General features: G+C 35.5%; 2 protein-coding genes across 2 annotated transcripts; both read right to left on the bottom strand.

Annotated features, from left to right (window-relative positions):
• Positions 1-1,188: 1,188 nt before the first annotated feature.
• LOC135084598 (beclin-1-like protein) lies at positions 1,189-2,993 on the bottom strand. The gene has a single exon (XM_063979371.1). The coding sequence runs from the start codon at positions 2,779-2,781 to the stop codon at positions 1,495-1,497; it is 1,287 nt and encodes a 428-aa protein (XP_063835441.1). The 5' UTR covers positions 2,782-2,993; the 3' UTR covers positions 1,189-1,494.
• A 1,421-nt stretch (positions 2,994-4,414) lies between these two features.
• On the bottom strand, positions 4,415-18,270 carry LOC135084541 (homeobox protein SIX3-like). The gene is made up of 6 exons (XM_063979308.1): positions 18,158-18,270; positions 12,294-12,955; positions 11,770-11,927; positions 11,277-11,406; positions 10,410-10,532; positions 4,415-5,187 (listed from the first exon to the last, which is right to left on the bottom strand). Exons 2-6 carry the CDS (start codon positions 12,926-12,928, stop codon positions 5,061-5,063), a joined length of 1,173 nt encoding a protein of 390 aa, XP_063835378.1. The 5' UTR covers positions 12,929-12,955; positions 18,158-18,270; the 3' UTR covers positions 4,415-5,060.
• Between the last annotated feature and the right edge of the window lie 3,522 nt (positions 18,271-21,792).

Genomic DNA, 21,792 nt, shown 5'->3' with positions numbered 1-21,792 from the left:
CACTTAATTATCTAAGATTTCTGTACAAAAACTTTAATAAACCCTTAAAATAGTGTTTATTATGCTAATAATTAGACATACGTGCCAAAAACATTACGTAAAGTAGCCTAAACAGTAATTAAACATACCATGAAAGTTCCCTACCGGCACGTTTTTTTTCTAACTTGACGACGTTTTCCATTCACCTGTGTGCAGCAGCAACTTCCGTAGATTTTTTTGGAGTTATTACCTTGTCAAATTACATTTTCATGCAGGCAGAACTGTTACTTAGATATTATAGATTGTAACAAGTCCAAACTTGCACGGAAAGTTAGGTTTGTATTCTAATTTTCCGTATTTGTTTGTGGCAAGTCGGTCAAATGGACGAAAACAGGAGCTGGACGGAAAACCGGCACAATTACCCTACTAACATGACATGGACTGACACCACGTTTTAATTTCAATCACAAAACGTAACTATTATTAATGCAAAATTAACTACAAGTTTTCTTCTACAGTAAAGTTTCAAATTAGAACTTAAGTGGTTTTAAAACTTAGCCTAAATATTATTTTCTAACGAGTATTAAACAGGCCCGAATTTCTGTAGCGAACTACTAAGTAACTAAAGTATTAATTAGTAGTTAATGTTCCCAAAACTTTGAAGCTGCATTAACAAGGACTTGGGAAACTAAGGGACACCATGCAAAATTGTGTCCATAATCGTCTTTAAAACTTTAACGAGCTTCAAATATTGTGCTATTTAGTTGGTTTGATAATAAAATAAATAGTAAATTTTTATGTCAAGGACTAACCTACATCTTTTGTTTATGTTTGTTTTTATTTAGGTAATTGGATCACTACCAATAATTATTGCAGTTATTTCATTCGTGTGTGCATCTTTATTTATTTATCATTTATTTGCATAATATATATTTTATACCTACACTACAACAATTTTATTCAAAAAAAGCTGTGAGCATAATAATTTTTATTTCATTTGGTAGGAAAAAAGCAATGAAAGTAATCTTGTAATTTCTGCCATCTAGTGAGCAGTGCAGAAATGTTTTGCCATGCCGCTTTGCGACGAACGCTAAAATTAGCAAGATCTTGTAGTTTTGCGCAAGCTATAACAGATGTCGCTACTCGTACTGAACGTAAACGTAACATTGATCAACTTGAAAAAAACTATTTGGTTTAAAAAAAAAGCCCTTACTTTTAAATATAGCTTTATTAATTAATCTCACACAAGATACATTAAAAACTTCGGAATTACATTTAGAGGACAACTTACAGCAAACCATTCCTAATATCACAAAATGAACACATCAGTCTAAAAGGAAGATTAGGTACGTAAACAGGATAAGAAAAAATATTCTTTTACAGTAATACAACCCAATTATGAAGTATTAAAGATATTTTGACCTAAAATTAAAGATAAGTGATAATCAAAGACTTTAATAATACAAATTAGGTACAAGTTTAACGAACTATTTGTATATCACAGAAGGAAATAGGCTAATTATTATCAATAATTCTATCTTCAGTAAACTGAGATGAGATCCAAGTGAGAGCCCACTTTAGGTTAGTCAGCATATACTTCAGGGCTTTAGTCCAGTGTTCTTCGGAATTGAATTGGATTTTAATGGAATATGCATGAGGGGGGGACGCTGTGTCCTCAATTTTTCCCTTATCAATCCTGTACGGCAAGCAAAAACCAGTATTTCCCATCTCCACTTGCTCTTTAAACTGCTGGAGACAATCCAAAAATGCTACCATCGCTGCATCAAACTTCGTGTCCCAGAGGAAGCGGAAACCACCGGAACCGTACAACGGTAAGACTTTCTGGTCTTCTAAGACCTCTATGTATGAATGATTGCCGTATGGCACTAAGCGATATCTCTGGAATGCAAAATTAATTTTCCGTGCCAACGAGGACAGAAGCAGAACGGTTTGACCCCACGCAGCGTTTATTTCAGACCAATCAACTGGAGCGGTCGGTAATCGGCCCAGTCTGAAGTTGTTTATGATTCCGAACTGCCCTGAATCTGATATATGGAAAGTGGCTTTGAATACGTTCATTTTCTTCAGCTTCTCCAACTGTGACTGTGTATATGCAAGTTGGCAATCGTAGAATTTCATTTGATCCTCGGTTGTCATCAAATCTTTGCGATGGCGCGTGTACTCTCTCCAATATACATCCTGCTCTTTCTCTAGCCTCTCCTTGTCTCTTTCTTGCACCTCTATCTCCTCCTTCATAGCTCTTTCTTCCTTTTGCAAAGAAGACAACTCTTGTAGCAACCTCGTTTGTTCTTGTTTCCAATCATCTAACTCCTTTTCCAGCCCTTCCAAATTCAAATCCTCCTTATCATCTTCCAGCTTTTTTAAATAGTCATTGTAGTCCTTCCATTCAGCCTCAGTCTGCCGTAACTGATTATCCATCAGTTCCAATAACGTATCTGTGCACTCATCACACAAAGGATGGTCGACATCAGAATTATTTGACAGTAAGTCGAAGAGAGTGGCTTTAACATGCAGCTGGTGACCTAAAGATGTAGTTTCCCATCCGTCAGAGATGACCATAAACCCGTTCGCTCCATTACCTGACTCTGACATTCGGAATGGAGGCACGTAGTGCTCCAAACTCGACGACTGCAAATCCAAATCTGCTTCATTATTCCGCCGAATCTGGAGGGTCAGGTCCGCTATAGTGTGCTCGCCTAAGTTGTTGAGGGACTCGTCCAACTTCAGAGGCTGGAGACACCTCTGGCAGGAAAAACTGATGAAGGATTTCGAATCAGTCATGTTGATTGTGAAACACCCTCCGTAATTACGTCATTTACCACGATCCCTCGCACTAATTTTATATTCCACTAGTTTAATGCTCGAAATATAATACTGATGTGTAAGCACTTATTTAATTATAATTATTAACACGTAGATAACAGTAAAAATAAAATAACAAACAAAGAACAGAAGTTCAGCACGACGACGCAATATTTTTTTTTTGTTCGATCTGTCAGTGTCAACTTGTGTCAAACATAAAATTAGGGTTGCCAGGCGTAAATCAAAAATTGTACTAATAAACGCCACCATGCATTTCATTGCCTTGTTGCCTAAAAGTTTGGGCAAATCTATATCTCAAGTCTTTTTAGTTTACTAAATTGAGATAAGCATACGAGAGTATTATGTAAAGAAAAAATTAAAACTAGAGTTCACTATTTAAACATTGATTTAAAAAGGAAAAATCATTTTGTTTGTTTTCTAAGTGCACTCAAAAATAGGTATGTAGTTTGAAGGGTATGATTAGATTTTAAAATTCATTCAATCTAGATAGCTATCTGCGAGTAGGGTCAGGGAGGCAACAGTGACTCACTTTTTTTTCGAAGCTTAATAAAAATAGATATCGCTTTAATATTGGCCTAAAATTTGCTCACATTTTAGATACACTATTGAACTGTAACTGAGCACTCATGATTCTACATTATTTACTACTTATGTCAAAGTAGGAACCTAAAACAAAAAAATGATAATTGAGCCACTGTGGACTACTAGGTGTACACACTGACTCACTACCGTGGTACACAGTATTAACGTGGTACGGCAGTATTTATATGAAAAGAAAATGCCCATTCCGCGTAGTTTTTTATTAGAAATAATAACAAAACTGCACAAGCTATTCTTATTATAATCAACAATTCAACACGACTCTTAGTACTTTTATTGCTACCTATAAGATCTTAAGTCATCTCAATCTCTTCGTTATTTATTTCTTCCCTATTTTTCTGTCGATTTTTTTCCGTGGCATTCTGTAAATAAAAAACAAAATTCGATTTAAAGTTATAAAATATTGAATTCGTATAAAGTATTAAAATTGAGTCACTGTGTACTTCTACGCCATTTTGTAAATATTTGATCAAAAAAACCAAGATGTAAAACAAATTAGTCAAAATTCGGATTAAAGACAATTGATACAAGACCTACTATCCGATAAATATAACGGCTATTACCTATAGCAACAAACAAAGATATGAAAACAATCGAAACTCACCTTAGAATGTAATTTAGTGGGCGCGAAAACAAAAAACATTCCCTCACCCTTCCGCACGGCACTTGACCGGCGAGCAAACTGGTTTAAATGTGTTCGGGTACCAAGACCTTTGAATCGGTAAAAGAGACAAATATATATTCCTATGCCTTCAGGTCGAAACATGACTGAGCCACTGTAGCCGACCGAGTCACTGTTGCCTCCTTGACCCTACTCGTAATGCTTGATATTGAATCAAGTTTTGTGAGTAGGTATCATTTTAGAAAAAAACACTTTTTTGTACTATTTATCCTATCTATTTAAAAGAAAATAAAAGTTACGATGTATTCTTAAAGAATTTTATTTAATTTGTAGACTAGATACAATGATTAAACTGAAACAGCACCTTAATTTATATTTACACGGTTTGAAAGCCTATTTATTACAGTCTCTGTTTAAAATACTATAGTAACTCTGGTTCATAAGTTACTGAGTCATAACTAATGTTGAGTAGTCCTTAAAATAGTTATAAGCATCTAGCCTACTCAAAGAATAATAGTCTGTATTAAAACAATATTATAAACGAATCTACCATCAAATAGGAACAATAGTTAACACAACGCTTGACATAAGTAACTTAAAAGTTTACTGTCTACTACTTATTATAATTACAATAATTATAAACAGGAATCATGAGGAAAAATAATCATAAAATTATTCATGTTGATAATCATCACATTAATCTAAGTTTCGTCATAAAATGATAAAATATAATGTTTAAAGTATGTGTGGCAATCTATAGCGACAATACAAAAATCTTGGGGGAAATAAATATAGAAAATACTTTAAAATCTAATGTCTGAAGGGCAAAACTTTTAAATCCTACATTAAGCTCAGATACTGAAAAAGAGGCTATTTTTATGAGGTAAATAAAGCCATGAGCTTAAATTTTATGTTCATATTTAAAAAAGAATCTCGAATAAAATATTTAGGTACCTTAAAATATAAAATCACAAATTTGTAACTATTTACGTATTAATGTTATGGCAACACTTATTTAAGGGGTGTTTCCGTGCAGGTAATGGTTTGGATTCTGGAGCTGGTGGTGGTAGTAGGCGTTTGGTATCAATGCTTGGGCCAGGCTTCCTTGAGGGCCTGCATACTGGGCAGGTACGAGCATTTCTCTGTAAAGAAAGAAAAAATATTACGTCTTTAGTACCTGATTTTATGGGATGGGCAGACGACATCGTAAAGGTAGCAGAAAGGCGTTGGACGCAGGCCGCTACCGACCGGGCAACATGGAAAGCTTGGGGGAGGCCTATGTTTAGCAATAGACGTCCACCTATGAACACGCAGAAATGTTTGTCCCGATTGGGGATCGAACCCGGGATCTCTGGATCTAAAGCAAGTGGTCTTATCACTACACCACAGAGGTGGTCTATCTTTGATACAAGCTCCGCTTAGAACATTTTAAAAGGCGCCAGACATTAAGGAATCCTAAAATCCGTCATGAAATTGGACCCGAAAGTCGTTGCATTAAAAATCGAAGTGGACTCAAAATGGCACCCATTGTTTTCGAAATTTGAAATTGGCACGTTCTGTGGTTCCGAGCTACAGCCGTAACGGAATGTATTTAGTTAATGTCGAAGAAAAAGTCCCGGTTTTTTGCGAGATTCGGCGATGCAAATCGAAATCCAAACAAAGGACCAACGAATCTTAACCTTTAACTATGGACGTGAAAAAATAATCACACTCCCATGGACGTCGGGTCTCACAGACCCCTATCTAAAATTCTTCTTATTTTCATATCTGAATCAATTTGAATTTATTAAAGAGTTGATATGTATCTAATAACTATTAATAAAGGATTTAGTAGTAAATGTAATAAAATTTTAACCATCATTTAATAATTTTTTTGCAAATTTAAAAAATTTAGACATTTTTCAGTCTAAATTGACTTGCCATCACATATAAGCTCCTTGATTACAGTCGATCATTAATAAATGAAAGTAATATTTTTTTCCATCATAATTAATAACCATGTAAGATAAAAACATGAACAAAATTTCTGAAGGACATAAAATAAAAATTTTGACAAGGGTTAAAGTTACTAAAATTATACACAGTGGCCTAGAACACTAAAGACAAATTATTTCTACAGGCATGTGTTATTTTTCTTTGAGAGCTTTAGTATGCAAAATGTACACCATTCAGAATCGGAATCTGCAGCAATGGTGAATTCTAAGACATCTAAACTCAAAATCAGAATCGTCTACAAGTAATACCTTACTCCTGAAATGTTCTTCAGATAGTTGGCCTAATAATATAGCTGATGTACTCAGATACTTTCTGCCATTATGTATTCTTAAACTAGAACAATTTACTTAAGATTATAATAATATAATATAAAAAAAATATAGTTGACATGTCACATCCATACAAGTATGTTTGTATGGAAATTATAGTCATCGGGTCTGCCAGACCCGGACAAAATTTTGAATGGTTATTACTCACGTAATAAGTGCTGGAAGACGCTATTTTATGCCTCCTCGGTCCAAACACAGTTAAAACTGAAGCTACTGAGATGGTCGAGAGCAACACGTGGCGGGAAGGTGTTTAAACCGAGAAATCGGAAAGGGGGGTGGGCCTCTGAGACCCGACGTCCATAGTTAAAGGTTAAAAAAAACCTGTAACAACTGCCTGCCTACTGTAACTATAGTTTAAACCTGAGCTGAGGTTTAAACCACATTTTCTTAATTAAAAATATTTGATTTGATTTACAACTGGTGACGATATCCCAGCGGTGTCAGTCTGAGTGCCGATTGGAGGGTCGCTAATTCGATTGCCGTCGACACCACACGAGCCTGAAGACGTAGCGTGGGCATGCCTCCCACTAGGTGGACCGACGATCTAGTGAAGGTCGCGGGAGGCGCCTGGATGCGAGCGGTGCAGGACTGGTCTTTGTGGAAATCCTTGGGGAGGCCTTTGTCCAGCAGTGGACGTCTTTCGGCTGAAACGAACGAACGACACCAACCGCCCAACGTCTATTGTTAGTGCACCTACCCCTAACACAATAACATACACCTAGGTATGTTTTTAATTACCCTACATGCTATAATTCTTAGTTAGAAGGCAACAGGAATAAGTTGGTCATAATTTGTAGTGTATTAAGATAGTTGTACCTATGGATTAGTTGCTCGCGTACCTATTGTTTAAAGCGGTGCACTGCTGTGTCAGTAAGGTCGGATCCTGCATGGGACGAATAATAAGGATTAAAAAAAAATACCATTAGATTTTTCAACGACATAAACCCAAAAGTAATTTAAAAGCATCATAAATCACTACTTTACTGGCAAGGTAGCATGTTACGCACATGTTTGAGCCCCGGCTTCGTCTATTGTCTTTAGCCTATTGTTACCAAAAGACATTAATGCTCATCAATTATTAAAAGCTGGCAAAAAACAGTAGCACATGGTTCAATGGGCGGGCATTTTGGCTAATTTCTTAAACTATTCACATTGTTTTATACTAGCTGACCCGGCGAACTTCGTACCGTCTATGTTCACCAGAAATAATGCAGGATTAGTGGTGAAAGAATTTTTAAAATCTGTCCAGAAGTTTCAGAGCCTATTAGCTTTCGTGTAACCACTATTAGTTAGGTAATAACTAATTAATATAATTATTTTTATTTGTGAGAATCGTAGTTAAGTAACCTAAGTAATTTCTGAGCAAAAAAGCGCGTAGTTTATTAATTGAGAATGTTACTAGGTATGCAAAATCACTTGAAACCTATGTTACAGTTAGGCTTTTACATTTACAAATACATTAGTTTTTATTTCATTCAAAAATACCCAGTAGTTATGATTTTATAGGCATTCAAAGTTCGCTTAAATATTGAGTGCCGCCGACGGTCACGTGACCCCGCGTGACGTACATTCACAGTATCCGCTCACTAGAAAACGGATATAAACATACTTAAATACATTTTTTTTTGTAAATACAAACTTATTATACATATTAAAACCCAGACCCATCACAGAAATTAAAATTGAACCAAACCCAAACTTGATGCGATTGTGTCGTTTTATTGCGAATTACCTTCCAGCTCCATCATTAGACCCTGATTACTATATAGAATTAAAGTACTCGTCAATACAAAACGAACGAACCCAAACTCGATGGATTTAAGTCGTTTTATTATAGAGTTCCTATGGCCACCTTCCAGCTCCATCATCAGATCAGCTCCATGTCATCATAATATTGCATGGTCATCCAAATCACATGTGTTTGCGAAATTTCAGCTTAATCGGTTGCCTGGAAGTGGGTCTTAATTCAGCTTGCAAGATTCCACCCATACAAATATGAGCCAGTCACTGTAATATGACGTCACGCGCATAAAATGGCGGGCCGGCCGCCGCCCGCACTTTTAAAATTCAATATCTTGGAAACTAATTGACGTATCGAAATAATTCTTTCACGTGTATTTTTTATTTTTAACAGAGAATACAGAAAGCTAAAATACAAAATTAGTGAACATTCTTCATTGACAATTTATTATTAAACCACTTGTAAATTTCAGCTACGGCGTTATTAATTCTTACAGTTCAACTTCAAAACAAAACATCAAAAAGTTGTGTCTGTAGCCGCATTGTTTTAAAATTATGGGCGACCTGTCTCAAGGTTAACTTTTGTTTGTATCCATAAGTACCTACCTTCTTGTGGTGTTGATTTCAGTCTTGATAACGAAGAATTTTTTTCAGACCAGCCAAACGGCGCGCGAGTCTTTCGGAAAAGTATTCATCGCTCATCAAGAACAACGTCGTACGTAAGTCTTTCTTTTCATCTATCTTATCTTGTTCGAAACTAAATATTTTCGCGAGAGCCATAAAGAAGAAAAAACATAAGCATTTCTTGAGGGGAAACTGAAGCGTCAAGTTTAGCAGTCTGTTTTATTTTCGAAAAAAAAATGTGTTCATCCAAATCAAAGTGAATCAATGTTAGATAATTTAACCACTATGTTCGTAACTGTGCATGAGTGTATGTAGACAAATTAAATAACATCACTTTCAATACTTTCAAGAAGTCCACGTAAAGGCTTAGTAAAATTTTAAATTGTAGTTTGAGACCCAGGGAAAACATAGGCTAGTTTTTAAACGTGTTTTTAAAAGGAAGACACGCGCGCAAACATCTTTCTGTGACATACCGAAAATCACGCGGGCGAAGCCGCTTTAAAATCTACATAGGTCTAGCGGTTAACTCAGTATCTGAGGTATACTTAGAAGCGGCACGAGAGAGTGTTTTGTAACATCAAAAGTCAACGAGACTATACATTACACCTAGTAGCCAGAATCATCCATCAGCAACTTGCTCTTCAGTAGTTACGGCCTTCTTGAATCCGAGTCACTCCACCCCCATCACTTAGATGGTTGGCAATCCACAACAGTACGTTTCTCTAGAAACTTTCTGCCCCGTACAACCAAACTGTGGAATGGACTGTCGTCTGCGATGTTTCCGGACGGATACGACCTGCAAGCTTTCAAGAGGAGAGCGTATCTTTACCTTAAAGGCCGGCAACGCACCTGTAACGCCCCTGGGTCTGCGGGTGTCTATGGGCGACGGTAATCACTTACCATCAGGTGATCCGTTTGCTCGTTTGCCTCCTATCACATAAAAAAAAAAAAAAAAAAAAGTCGCCATATTACCGGTGCCAGTTCTTGAAAATGGTCATGCATTGCTCTATTGGGATCTCTTTCAAATTTATGCTCTGTCACATCATATTATGTCAATGTCACCACTCCTGTGAGTGCCGCTCCCATACCTCAGAGCCCCGATTACGGTAATTTTTAACGTTTCCAATCCAGACGCGTTTCATCGATTCTGCGATACGATTGGTCAGCGTAATGATCAAAACAGCGTACGTCAGCTGTTTTGACCAATCGTATCGCAGAATCGATGAAGCGCGTCTGGATTGTAGACGTTAAAAGTTACCGTAATCGGGGCTCAGGCACTGAGTTAAGCGCACCTATAGTTAATAAGACCTAGACCATAAGTCCAGTCCAATTGGTTTTGTTGATTTGTTGTTTTGTTTTTATTACTTCTTATTTGATTTTTGTGTTTGTTTTTATGGATACATAATTTTGCCGCCCCCTTATTGCGTGTTCCCGCCGACGTACAGGCACTTTACGGAGTGCTTCTCCTTCGGCGGTAGGGCGCAGCAACGTTAAGGGACCCGCTGAAAATCGGTGTCGAGGCATGCACACGGCATGCCCTGATTAATGCTAAGAAGGCCCTATTTGACAGAAGGGCACAATGTTTTTCTTTTTGTAATTTATGTAAATGTGATGTCGCTGTTTTTGTCAAATAAAACATTTTTTACTTTTTACTTTTAAAAAATGTGGTTACTTACGGTCGATTAGGTTGTTGGGGGGTCCGGTCCCTCTGCCGTCGGTTCTTGAACCAGTTGGACACCTGAGTGAGGGTCAGGCCGGTCTTCTTGGCTAGAGCCCGTTTTTCGTCGGGGGTGGGGTATCTAAAAGGAATAACTGTTTTGTATTAAAAGCTGATCATCGTCATCATCAGAAGGTAAAGTCTCCAATGCAGGAGCATGACACTCTACTAAAGGCTTTTGGAGGACTTGGGATGCCTACTGACACTTTTTCTTTCTTTCTTTTCAAGTTTAAACTAGCTAGTTAAATAGATAGATATACAGGTTTTCACTGGTAGATAAAAAGAAGGAGAAATTATATTTCTGCTTTTAAAATTGTTACTGGATTAAAAATAATTTTAACTAAACTCCAGTCGTATTCAGGCTGCTGAAATAAGCTAATTTTTTTACATGAGTGGCGCGCGAAGTAACTACAGAAAAGAAACCATGGAAAGACATTTTTTTGGTTCTAGACCCAAATATAGGAATAAGAATTTAACTAAAATTGACGCTGGCTGTTATGTAGTCTGTGCCGCTCGGCTGAACCATTTAAGAACCTAGTAAGGGACATGTTTTCAGATTTTCGTTTTTTATCATAAAGCTACATAATTTTAAGGTACCTACCGAATACAAAGACAGAAATTGTGATCAAACAACTGCTGGTATTGCCAGTTGACTAACGCTAAGAACTCACGGCGCGATTTTCACCCGCGGCGGTTGTGGAATTGCGGTTTTATTTCAAAACTCACGGGAGCGGTTATTGCGCGGTTATAAAAACTCACGCCGCGGGCGCGGGTGAAAATCGCGCCATAAGTTCTTAGCCTAAAAGAGCACATAATATCAACTCACCTATTCCTAAAGTAGCAGTCTTTCAGGGCGTTCCTGCTCTTCTCCTTGAAGCAGTACACTGTCTCCTCTCCATCCCATATCGTCTTGGGGAGCGGATACTTCTTCCTTAGTCTATACTTGTCTACGGCTCCTAAAAAAAGATTGTTTACTTTTTTTAGAACTAGCCAATTTTATCAAATTCTACGACAAGTAAGTACTTAGAACATAGAAAAGGACTTTTCGTGATTCTTAATTGTAAGACTAATGTTTCTTCCTATATACTTAGTAGGTATGACAAGGACACAATGGAAACTAAAAATGATATCATCATCACTTCAGCCATAGGACGTCGACTGCTGAACATAGGCCTAGGGTAGGTATTGGTAAGTAATTACTTAAAAACTGATTTTTCATTTTTCATAGGTACCTTCTAAAATTTAGTTTTTCTAGATGTACCTTGAACACAAAAAGTTTGCGGAACACTGCTCTAAAATGTGGTAGAATTTTGACTCACCCAAGGGCCTTCCCCGGACCTTCTGTGCTTCATCATAGTGTGCCTTGAACCACAGATCCTGCAGCGCCGTATGGTGCCTTGGAGGAAACGTGTGTGCTTCCAGAATCGCGTACAGCTCTTGGAAGACCCCTCGGTGGTACGCTACTAGTGCTCGGGCCCTGAAAAGTTCAACCTTGTAAAAATCTGATATATTTGCGGAAAAAACTTGGGCTATATTTCAAATAGTGCAAAAACTGCTACTGCTAATCACCCTATAATAAAGCCTCAGCTAAGTACAAAAGTAAAAGTTATGGGCATAGTTTTAAAACTAGCGTAGATAGAATAGAATCATGTATCTCTTTTAAGACAATAGGCTTGAACTGGGTTTTGAAGTTGTTAATATCGACAACATTTTAAGTTACTACAGAAATTCTAATATCTGCTGCCATATTGTAACAAAATTCTAGGAGTCTTATCTATGTGTTGTCTACTATGCACGCATATAAAAAGGGTATACTTCAAGTCAATTAACAATGCAAAATTACCTCAAAACAGTCTCATTCCCTCTCATGAGCTCACTCTGCGGCAAACTCCAAAGAAAAGCAGCCAGTTTCTCTATATCCCCCTTCTGCTGCAATGCCTCACAAACGCACTGAACCTGCTCCGAATTAAAATTCAGGCATCTACGAATGTTCGCGTTCTCATTCTCATTAAAAAAAGTCTGCGGAACCCTCTCTCTCTCACTCCCAACGCCATTTTCGAACGCCACCTGCTGATTCATTATTTTAACGTCTGTCAAATTTGAATTCTCGTTCGCGCAGCTTTTCAAATTTGGAACGTCGTTAAAATAAGCCGACCGCATATTCCGATCGTCTTCTATTTGATTGAAGAAACTGTCATTCTGTGACAGTTTGAGTTCGAAATTCAAAAACTTTTTGTTTCTCTGCGGCGTTAGGTAGTTCTCGAATTTGTTGTTCTCTTGCAGGTAGAGTTCTTTTCGTTCGTCGTTTCTCGGTGATTTCTGTTTGCAAGAAAAGAACTGTTTTTCCTGTACGTCTGGTTGATAGAAGTTGTTTTGGTTCTCGTACGGGAACGGGGGTAGAGACGTTTCTGACTCACTAGTAGAGTCACTGGAGGGACTCAAGCGGTCTGAGCAAGTATCCATATTGGTGGATTTCATCACAAATGATTATTTAATTGCTGTATCCTAAAACAAAGCATACACAACCATTATTATGTTGAATGGTACTCTATAGGTAGGTATTATGTAATAGAAAAAATAACCTGAATATTTTTCGCCAACATGAAAATTCTAGACCGAGTGAAAAGGAGTTAATGACCTAGCATTAGTGTCAATAGCAAATTACGAAATCATTGTTTACAAAAGCGAATTAACTTACGTCAAATCTATTATTTATAAAAAAAAATGCCGAGTTACGGAAAAAATATATTAAAGCGCACGCAATCAGATTCAAATGTCGTATATTTCTTTATAGAAATACCTGGAAAGTTTTATTTTACATACCTAGAACCTATATTATTTATATTTTAACTTATTTGAAATTGTAGAAGACGTGTAATTTTATTGTTAATTGTCATCAAAATACGCTTCAGATTTCATGTAAATTTTTAAATTGGCCTGCATCTCAGGTAATAGAAAATGATGATCAGGCTGAAGGTGGAAGAGTTCATCTCAAAATCCAAATCCCAAAGAAATAAGGACTCAGATTTTTTCAGAATTTGAAATATTTCCAAGAAAATTTTCAGTTTCTCTCCAGAAAAGTCGTCAAAGAAATGTTTATTCAAGCTTAGCACTTAGCAACATACCTATTTATTTGTATACCTACTTAATTTTGTCTATAACCTATTCTACTAACACAATATTAAATTGATTCTAGAAAATTATTAGGTAATAATTAAGTAACCTGCACTCGAATGTCACAGAAATGGTGAACCGACAGAAAGTTTGATAATAACGTTTTAAAATCCGTCGTCGCTCCGTAAAAATACAAACATCATTACAATAACACCGCGCCGGACATGTTGCGAAAACAAACATGTTTCCTAGAAAATTTACATTTTTATATCCTTTTCGAGTGAAAAACTATTGAAAAAACAGAAATATGGTGACCCTCACTCGGCATGGGGCACACTGAAAACCAGCGCCGTGGCCTTCGTTACCGTGGGCCACGGCATATGCTGAGTGGGGTCCCGTTGCAGTGGGCATCTTGTTTGTGAATGAGTGGCACTGCTCAGTTTACTCGTTATTTTTTCTTCCTTTATTATGTGCCACTGTCATGTCTATGTAATTGCCTGTATTTGTGTGATGTCCATTGTAATTTCTTTCAAATAATGATTATTTGGTACCATAAAAAGAGCAATACAAGGCTAGTTAAAAATAACAAAATTAACGCACCAAATTGGTCTCTGGCTCAATAATGAGGCCAAAAACTTATTTATTTTAAACCGACTTCAAAAAAGGAGGAGGTTCTCATTGTAAGTAGGCTTAAAGAGAACTTTAACACGTCCCAACCACTACTTTGGGATACTAAATTATAATTATGGACATTGGACAGTGCTAAGAAGAAACGGCGCACAGTGGTCCCGATTTAATAAAACATGGACATTGATGCTAGAGGCACGAAATTTTTTTTGATGGTTACTGCTATGATAACTAATAAGGCAAAAAAATATTACAATCCTACGACGTCTATTTCGTAGTAAAAAAAAATATATACATATTTTTTGTATGGAAGAAATTACGTTTCTGTAAATTTTTCGAAATTCTTTAACGATGTCAAGATGCCGATCACACATGTTATAAAACAAGTGATTCTGAGTATTTCATGCGAAGATACTTGTCACTTATCTCTGCGTACTTTTGAGTTATCGAGGGTTGAAAAATCGATTTTTTTATATTAAATATTTCCACGAAAAATTGCCAGAATTACAATATGGTGTATAAGGGACACTTTTGATGACACATAACAACGACTCGAACTCGCGCGCGCTCGTATGCATCAACTTTTACTAAAATAAAAAAAAATTAAGGGAAATACTAAATACAAAGTTGTATGTATAGGTCCGCTGGTCGTCAAAAAGTAGCTTATACGAGAGGTTGCCCAATTTACAATATGTCCATCATTGATAACTCACACAAATATCGTCTTTCTCTGAAGGATAACAAGTTTTTTTTGTTTCCAGAAGCTCTTGATAGGATGGAAGCCCATAAATACTCTCTGAAGCGAGAATGAATCTCAAATTGCGATATTGCCATTTTGACAAATTACATGATGTAACTAGCGCTAACGTTTATCTTCAGGTAGACACAGTTTTAAGTTAAAAGATTGTCTACTATTTCACACTGTTCTTCGTTTTGGAACAGTTCTTTGATTATAGGTAGTCGCTAATTTCGTATTGTTAGACTCTTTCAATTTAGCACATAAAGCGTAAACTAATTCCTACTCAGAATGATCTAAAAGTGTTAGAGAGCGCCTCTTCTTCTGCAGAAGAAGAATTTTGCATAAATCTTCAAAAGGTCTATGTAAAATTCTTCTTCTGCAAGGTCTTCAAGGGACTAAAAGTCGATGGTTGCACATCTACTTCCGCAGTCTCATCAACTGGAGCGTCTTCCTCAGTATTAACGTTGTCTATGCGTTGTGTTAACTCGGTAAAAAACATATTTTTACAATTCGGCCAGACAATTTCAGAGTCTAGCCAATGCGAATTCTGGTGCAAAAATGTCTTTTGGGCTCTACTGGAAGCAGACCATATCTTCTTTGATATATTTCTTGTAAAATTACGACTTAATGATTTGATAATTACTCAAATCTTCGGAAGACAATTCAATGCCAATACGTTCCTCATTTTAGTCTGAAATGGTCTGGCCGAAATGTAAAAATTAGATTTAAAAAATGTTCTTTTACCGAGTTAACACAACGCATAGACAACGTTAACACCGAGGAAGACGCTCCAGTTGATGAGACTGCGGAAGTAGATGTGCAACCATCGACTTCTGTTATAAATAAAAAACCTTTTGAAGATTTATGCAAAATTCTTCTTCTGCAGAAGAAGAGGCGCTCTCTAACACTTTTAGATCATTCTGAGGAGGAATTAGTTTACGCTTTATTTGCTAAACCGAAAGAGTCTAACAAAACGAAATTAGCGACTACCTATAATCAAAGAACTGTTCCAAAACGAAAAACAGTGTGAAATAGTAGACAATCTTTTAACTTAAAACTGTGTCTACCTGAAGATAAACGTTAGCGCTAGTTACATCATGTAATTTGTCAAAATGGCAATATCGCAAATTGAGATTCATTCTCACTTCAGAGAGTATTTATGAGCTTCCATCCTATCAAAAGCTTCTGGAAACAAAAAAAACTTGTTATCCTTCAGAGAGAGATGATATTTGTGTGAGTTATCAATGATGGACATATTGTAAATTGGGCAACCTCTCGTATAAGCTACTTTTTGACGGCCAGCGGACCTATACATACAATGTTGTATTAAGTATTTCCCTTAATTTTTTATTTTATTTTATTAAAAGCTGATGCATACGAGCGCGCGCGAGTGTGAGTCGTGTTATGTGTCATCAAAGGTGTCCCTTATACACCATATTGTAATTTTGGCAATTTTTCGTGGAAATATTTAATATAAAAAAATCGATTTTTCAACCCTCGATAACTCAAAAGTACGCAGAGATAAGTGACAAGTATCTTCGCATGAAATACTCAGAATCACTTGTTTTATAACATGTGTGATCGGCATTTTGACATCGTTTAAGAATTTCGAAAAATTTACAGAAACGTAATTTCTTCCATACAAAAAATATCTACATATTTTTTTTTACTACGAAATAGACGTCGTAGGATTGTAATATTTTTTTGCCTTATTAGTTATCATAGCAGTAACCATCAAAAAAAATTTCGTGCTTCTAGCATCAATGTCCATGTTTTATTAAATCGGGACCACCGTGCGGCGGCGCCAACACCATGGAGCTATTTGTGGCCTAAAACCTTATTTTTGTTATGATTATATTTTCATAAGTTTTATTAATAACCTTCTTCATTATTCATAAATCTTTCTTGAATACTGAGAAATAGCCAGGTAATTAAAAGAGAGCAGTGACCTATTAGTTTATTGCCCGTTTTCCCCATCAATTCCTAATTTTTAAGTGACCCCTATGAAAACAAAATCCCTGTTATGTGTTACCAAGGGGCTCACTTAAAAATTAGGGATTGATGGTGAAAACGGGCATAAGGTTCGCAATTCACATGCTCAATATCCTGAGGTTACGGATTCGGATCTCGCTGGAAGTAAATTAGATAAAAAATTTGTGAGAGAATGATCCTTATATTACGTAGTTTAACTTTTAATTGTTGTTTATTTTTACAACACAATATAAGCCGTCGGCTCGATTGAGCCATGTAAGACGGCTAAGGCGGATTGGCGGCTCAGAAGGTACTTACTTACGTCTTTGATAACTTAATGGCCGTTTATCTGACAGATTTATCTTTTATTTATTTAATGTTAATGCCAAATTAAATGGAACATAAGGCGAACTTACTTCCATAAGGCATTATCGACCAGAAACTCTCTCTGCTTAACCAGAAGGTAACTTCTGGTTACCTGAAGGTAACTTCTGGTTACCTGAAGGTAACTTCTGGTTAAGCAGAAAAAAAATCGTTAAATTTCTTTTGTATTCACAGATCTCGGATAGAGAATCTTCCATTATATTTGATTACTTACTAAGGATATAATGTTTCATAATATTCGATAGCTTTAAAACTTTAAACTTATGTAACAAAGCCTACTAAAAATCTTACAATAAACCAGCTAGGTACATCGTAGAGTTATTATCATTTGCCTGAAATTTCAAAAGTTAGGATTTAAATAGCAAGAAGCTTCCCAAGATCCTAACTATTATTTTGCTAAGAACGGCAAATTACGGGTATTTTAATGATAATTATCGAACTAATAAGTAGCAAACGACAGAACTACCAAGAAAGCCTATTTTTTATTACAAATCTAATAGATTAGAATTCAAATAAGTACCTATCTATTTTAAACACTTGCTTAGCAAGAGCTAGAAAGTTTTAATATACCTACACTAAATTAATTTAGGAAAACCACATAATTGTTATGTATTAATTTTTTTAAAACAGACTATAAAATAAATAAGTTTCGAAATTATCCAAGATAAAACTGTTACATTCATATTAAAAAGGAAAACATTTAAATACCTACGTAATTATTAGACGTGATTTTTTATCCTCGTAAAAATCTAAAAGCGGCTCTATATGATTTTAAAAAATATCATTAATTGAAAAAAATCCGATATATTAAGTAGGTATAGTTAATATTTGAATTAATTATAAAATAACTGAATATAAAAAAAATCACTCACCCAAAAATCCAATCACCATCACAAAATCACATCTCACATTCACAACCGTACCGAAAAAAATTGTCAATTCAAAATTAAAATCACACACCCTCGCAACGGCAAGGCTTGGCGTCAAATAACAAGGCGTTTCGTTACAAAGCTGCGAGCGGGACAGCTTACGAGAGAGACGCAAGATGGGCGGGGCTTACGCAAGTAGAATTTTTAATTTTTAATGTCTTTTTTAAGGTACCCGGCCTTTTTGGAACCGGTTGGTGGACCTCCCAGTAAAGGAGGTCTAGAAAGTCATTCATAAAATGAGTGTATGAAAAATGTTGCTGAAAACTGAGCTTTCGTAAAATTAATGGTGATAACTGATTGTTTAAGCTCCTGGGGATCTAAAATTAATCTAGAAAGTAGCTTCTTACTCGCACAGTATAGTTTGTTTTAATTTCGGTACCTACCTATCCTATTTTGTAACAATATTGGTAATGTCTGTGGGGAGTATAATAATACCAAAATTTTAAACATCTAATAATTTATTACCATCATCATCATTTCAAGGACGTCCACTGCTGAACATAGGCCTCCTCCAATGATTTCCACATCGCACGGTTGGTAGCGACTAGCGGCCTGCATCCAGCGCCTTCCTGCTACCTTTATCAGGTCGTCGGTCCATCTTGTCGGCCTATATTTTTAATGTACTTTATGTAGAGTCAATTAATAAGCTTTAGACCTCTATTTTTTCAGAAAAACAATGCTACGCTACGAGTATCCCAACTATCCCAACTAATATTATAAATGCGAAAGTAACTCTGTCTGTCTGTCTGTCTGTCTGTCTGTCTGTTACGCTTTCCCGCTTAAACCTCGCAACCGATTTTGATGAAATTTGGCATAGAGATAGTTTGAGTCCCGGGAAAGAACATAGGATAGTTTTTATCCCGGTTTTTGAAACAGGGACGCGCGCGATAAAGTTTTTCTGTGACAGACAAAATTCCACGCGGGCGAAGCCGCGGGCGGAAAGCTAGTAATACATAATTTTAATAGTTATTTTTACATGTAAGATTTTAAACTTTCGCGTTTCATTTTTTACATGGTTATAACGTAAATGCGCCTATTACCGCCAGTTTAAGCTCACTTCGGATAAACGTTAGAAAATTTGATATAAGACGTGGTGATAGAAAAGACACTTTAATTTATTTATAACAATGATGAAGTAATCTTTGAATTCAAGTAGTAAAAATTAGTATTCAATCACACAATAATTAATAAATAGCAATTTAATCTGAAAAAGCAGTTGTTTCTATTACCGACCTATAGACGAGGTGTGTTTCTATTAACGTTTTTTCTGTTTCTATTACCGACCGCTAAGAATATTGCTCTTTAATTGGGTATATTCCAAGAGGCACGGGTTCGATTCCCGCTCAGAGGCTCGGGAACCACTTGATTTTTTGACGTTAAATTTGTTTTGCTTTTAGTTTGTTAAATTTTTTTTTTTCAAGTAATTTTTTTATTTTTTTTTTTTATTATTAAAAGAAAAAAGACACGCTTCTCGAAAATAAATAAATATATCAAGCAAAAATAATAGAATAATAAATTCCTCTATTATACTTGATTACGCGGTACCCGGTGTTCTAGTGAGTAGTGGGGGTCATTATTTAAACTATATTTGAGTTTCAATAAAATTAAATATTCATTTGATATTTTATTTTTATTTTTAATTTGACTATAATTTTCAGTTACTTTTTGACTTATGTTTTTGATTTTAATTGTGTGTAATTGTGTATTTTAATTTAAACTATGGACAATGGACACGGTCTGTATAATTATTTTAAATATTTTTTTATTATTCAAAATATCTTAAAAAGTTACATAGTAGTTGTGATAACGCATGATTGGTTTGGTGTCATGTCATAAATGTTAGTTATATACAAAATACAGGCTTATAAGTCTTCGCAGGTGGCGTTATAGTTATGAGGCGGTAATAGAATTAAGTATGAACATTACTTTATTCTATTAGCGACCGTAAAAAAAAACAGTAACCAGCTAAAATATCTACTTTAATGAAGACGTGATCAGTGAAGTATCATTTTTATTAGGTTTTATTTTATATCAAATAGGTACTAATTAGAATTTAACAGGTATTTATAAAATCTATTGTCATACATTATTAGAGATATTCTTTAATATTCATTGCAGTTTTATGCCAAACCTATGACAATTAACGTATGGCGTTAATTGATTTAATTATGTGAAATATTCTTATGAATCGATCAAGACAACAAAATGGAGGTTAAATGTGTAGTTAAAGATATAAATACTGAAATAAAAACCTTAATCAAAATTCTAACAACGCCATGGGTCGTTATTAGGAACCAAATTATGAAAAGTGTTTCTATTACCGCCCTTATTTAAAATTGTATTTAAGCTACAAAAATACAGCGAGAGGGCTATATTGAGGGTTTATTAAGGAAACTAAAGTACGAATTAATATTGTTATGCAAAAACATGTTGGTATACTCATTTGAAATGTGTTAAAATCGCTAATTAATAACAAGGTGCACCTTAAGTAGCTGGGAGCGCGTCAGTATGAAAAGTGCGTCTGTTGCGGGCGCGTCCCATTTAATGTCAAATAACTCCGTTTACTGGTTATTTACGAACACAAACTTTAATCGTTTTGATAGTCAAGAAACATATCTAGATATTTTTTAGGTAACGTGTTTTCTGGAACCTATTATTATGTATTTTATGAAAGAAAGAAAAATAGGGCGGTAATAGAATACAAATTTTGGGGGGTCGTTAATAGGCGCACTTACGTTACATATTTATTTACGTTAATGGAAAATTGATTTGCTTTTGCAAAATCAGAAGATCAGTTTTCAAGAAAATCAAAGTTGAAGGTGATTTGTAGCGTTATCACAGAGCGCTATTTATTACATTGATTTAATTTGCGATTTTTAATGCAATTTGCTGTCTTACTTTAATTCTATGAAAACATCTAATGTTAAGTCTAAAACCTAAGGGTTTTATTACCCCTTCAGGTATATCTGAATTCAAAATGGCGCCTTTCCATTGAACTTTGTTGTTCCCACGCGATTCCTAGTAGTGGTGTCAGACACACGATCCGGGGAAATTTACTCATATCTGACATGTAGGTAGCTATTGTTACATAAAATGCATGGAAAATTGATCTTTGTTTCATGTATTTATAACTACACTAATCCTATTTGTCTTCACTAATGTTAAAGAGGAAAGATTTGACTGTATCATCATCATCATCATCATTTCAGCCACAGGACGTCCACTGCTGAACATAGGCCTCCCCCAATGACTTCCACATCGCACGGTTGATTGTATATTTGTGTAAAATAGGCCCCAAAACTACTGGACGGAGTTGAAAAATTCTTTCACAATTAGAATCTTGCATTATTTCTAATGAACTTAGGTATGAAGCTAGTTGTATTTATTAATTAGTTAGTTGTAAATTTCTATGTTTACTCAAAAACAGGGTGGGTCTTTATGCAAGGAAGATGGTCCAAATTTTGAATAGAGTTAACCGTGTCACTTGGGGTATCGTATAAAGGGCTTCATTGGTATAAGATTAAAAATATTTTTTTATTACCTTTATTTATGATTAATGAAAAAAATATCTACAAGTA

This window comes from Ostrinia nubilalis, chromosome 26, assembly GCF_963855985.1.
Source record: "Ostrinia nubilalis chromosome 26, ilOstNubi1.1, whole genome shotgun sequence".
Taxonomy (NCBI): domain Eukaryota; kingdom Metazoa; phylum Arthropoda; class Insecta; order Lepidoptera; family Crambidae; genus Ostrinia; species Ostrinia nubilalis.
Note: the sequence above shows the minus strand (reverse complement) of the source record. Positions and strands in the feature narration are given on the sequence as shown.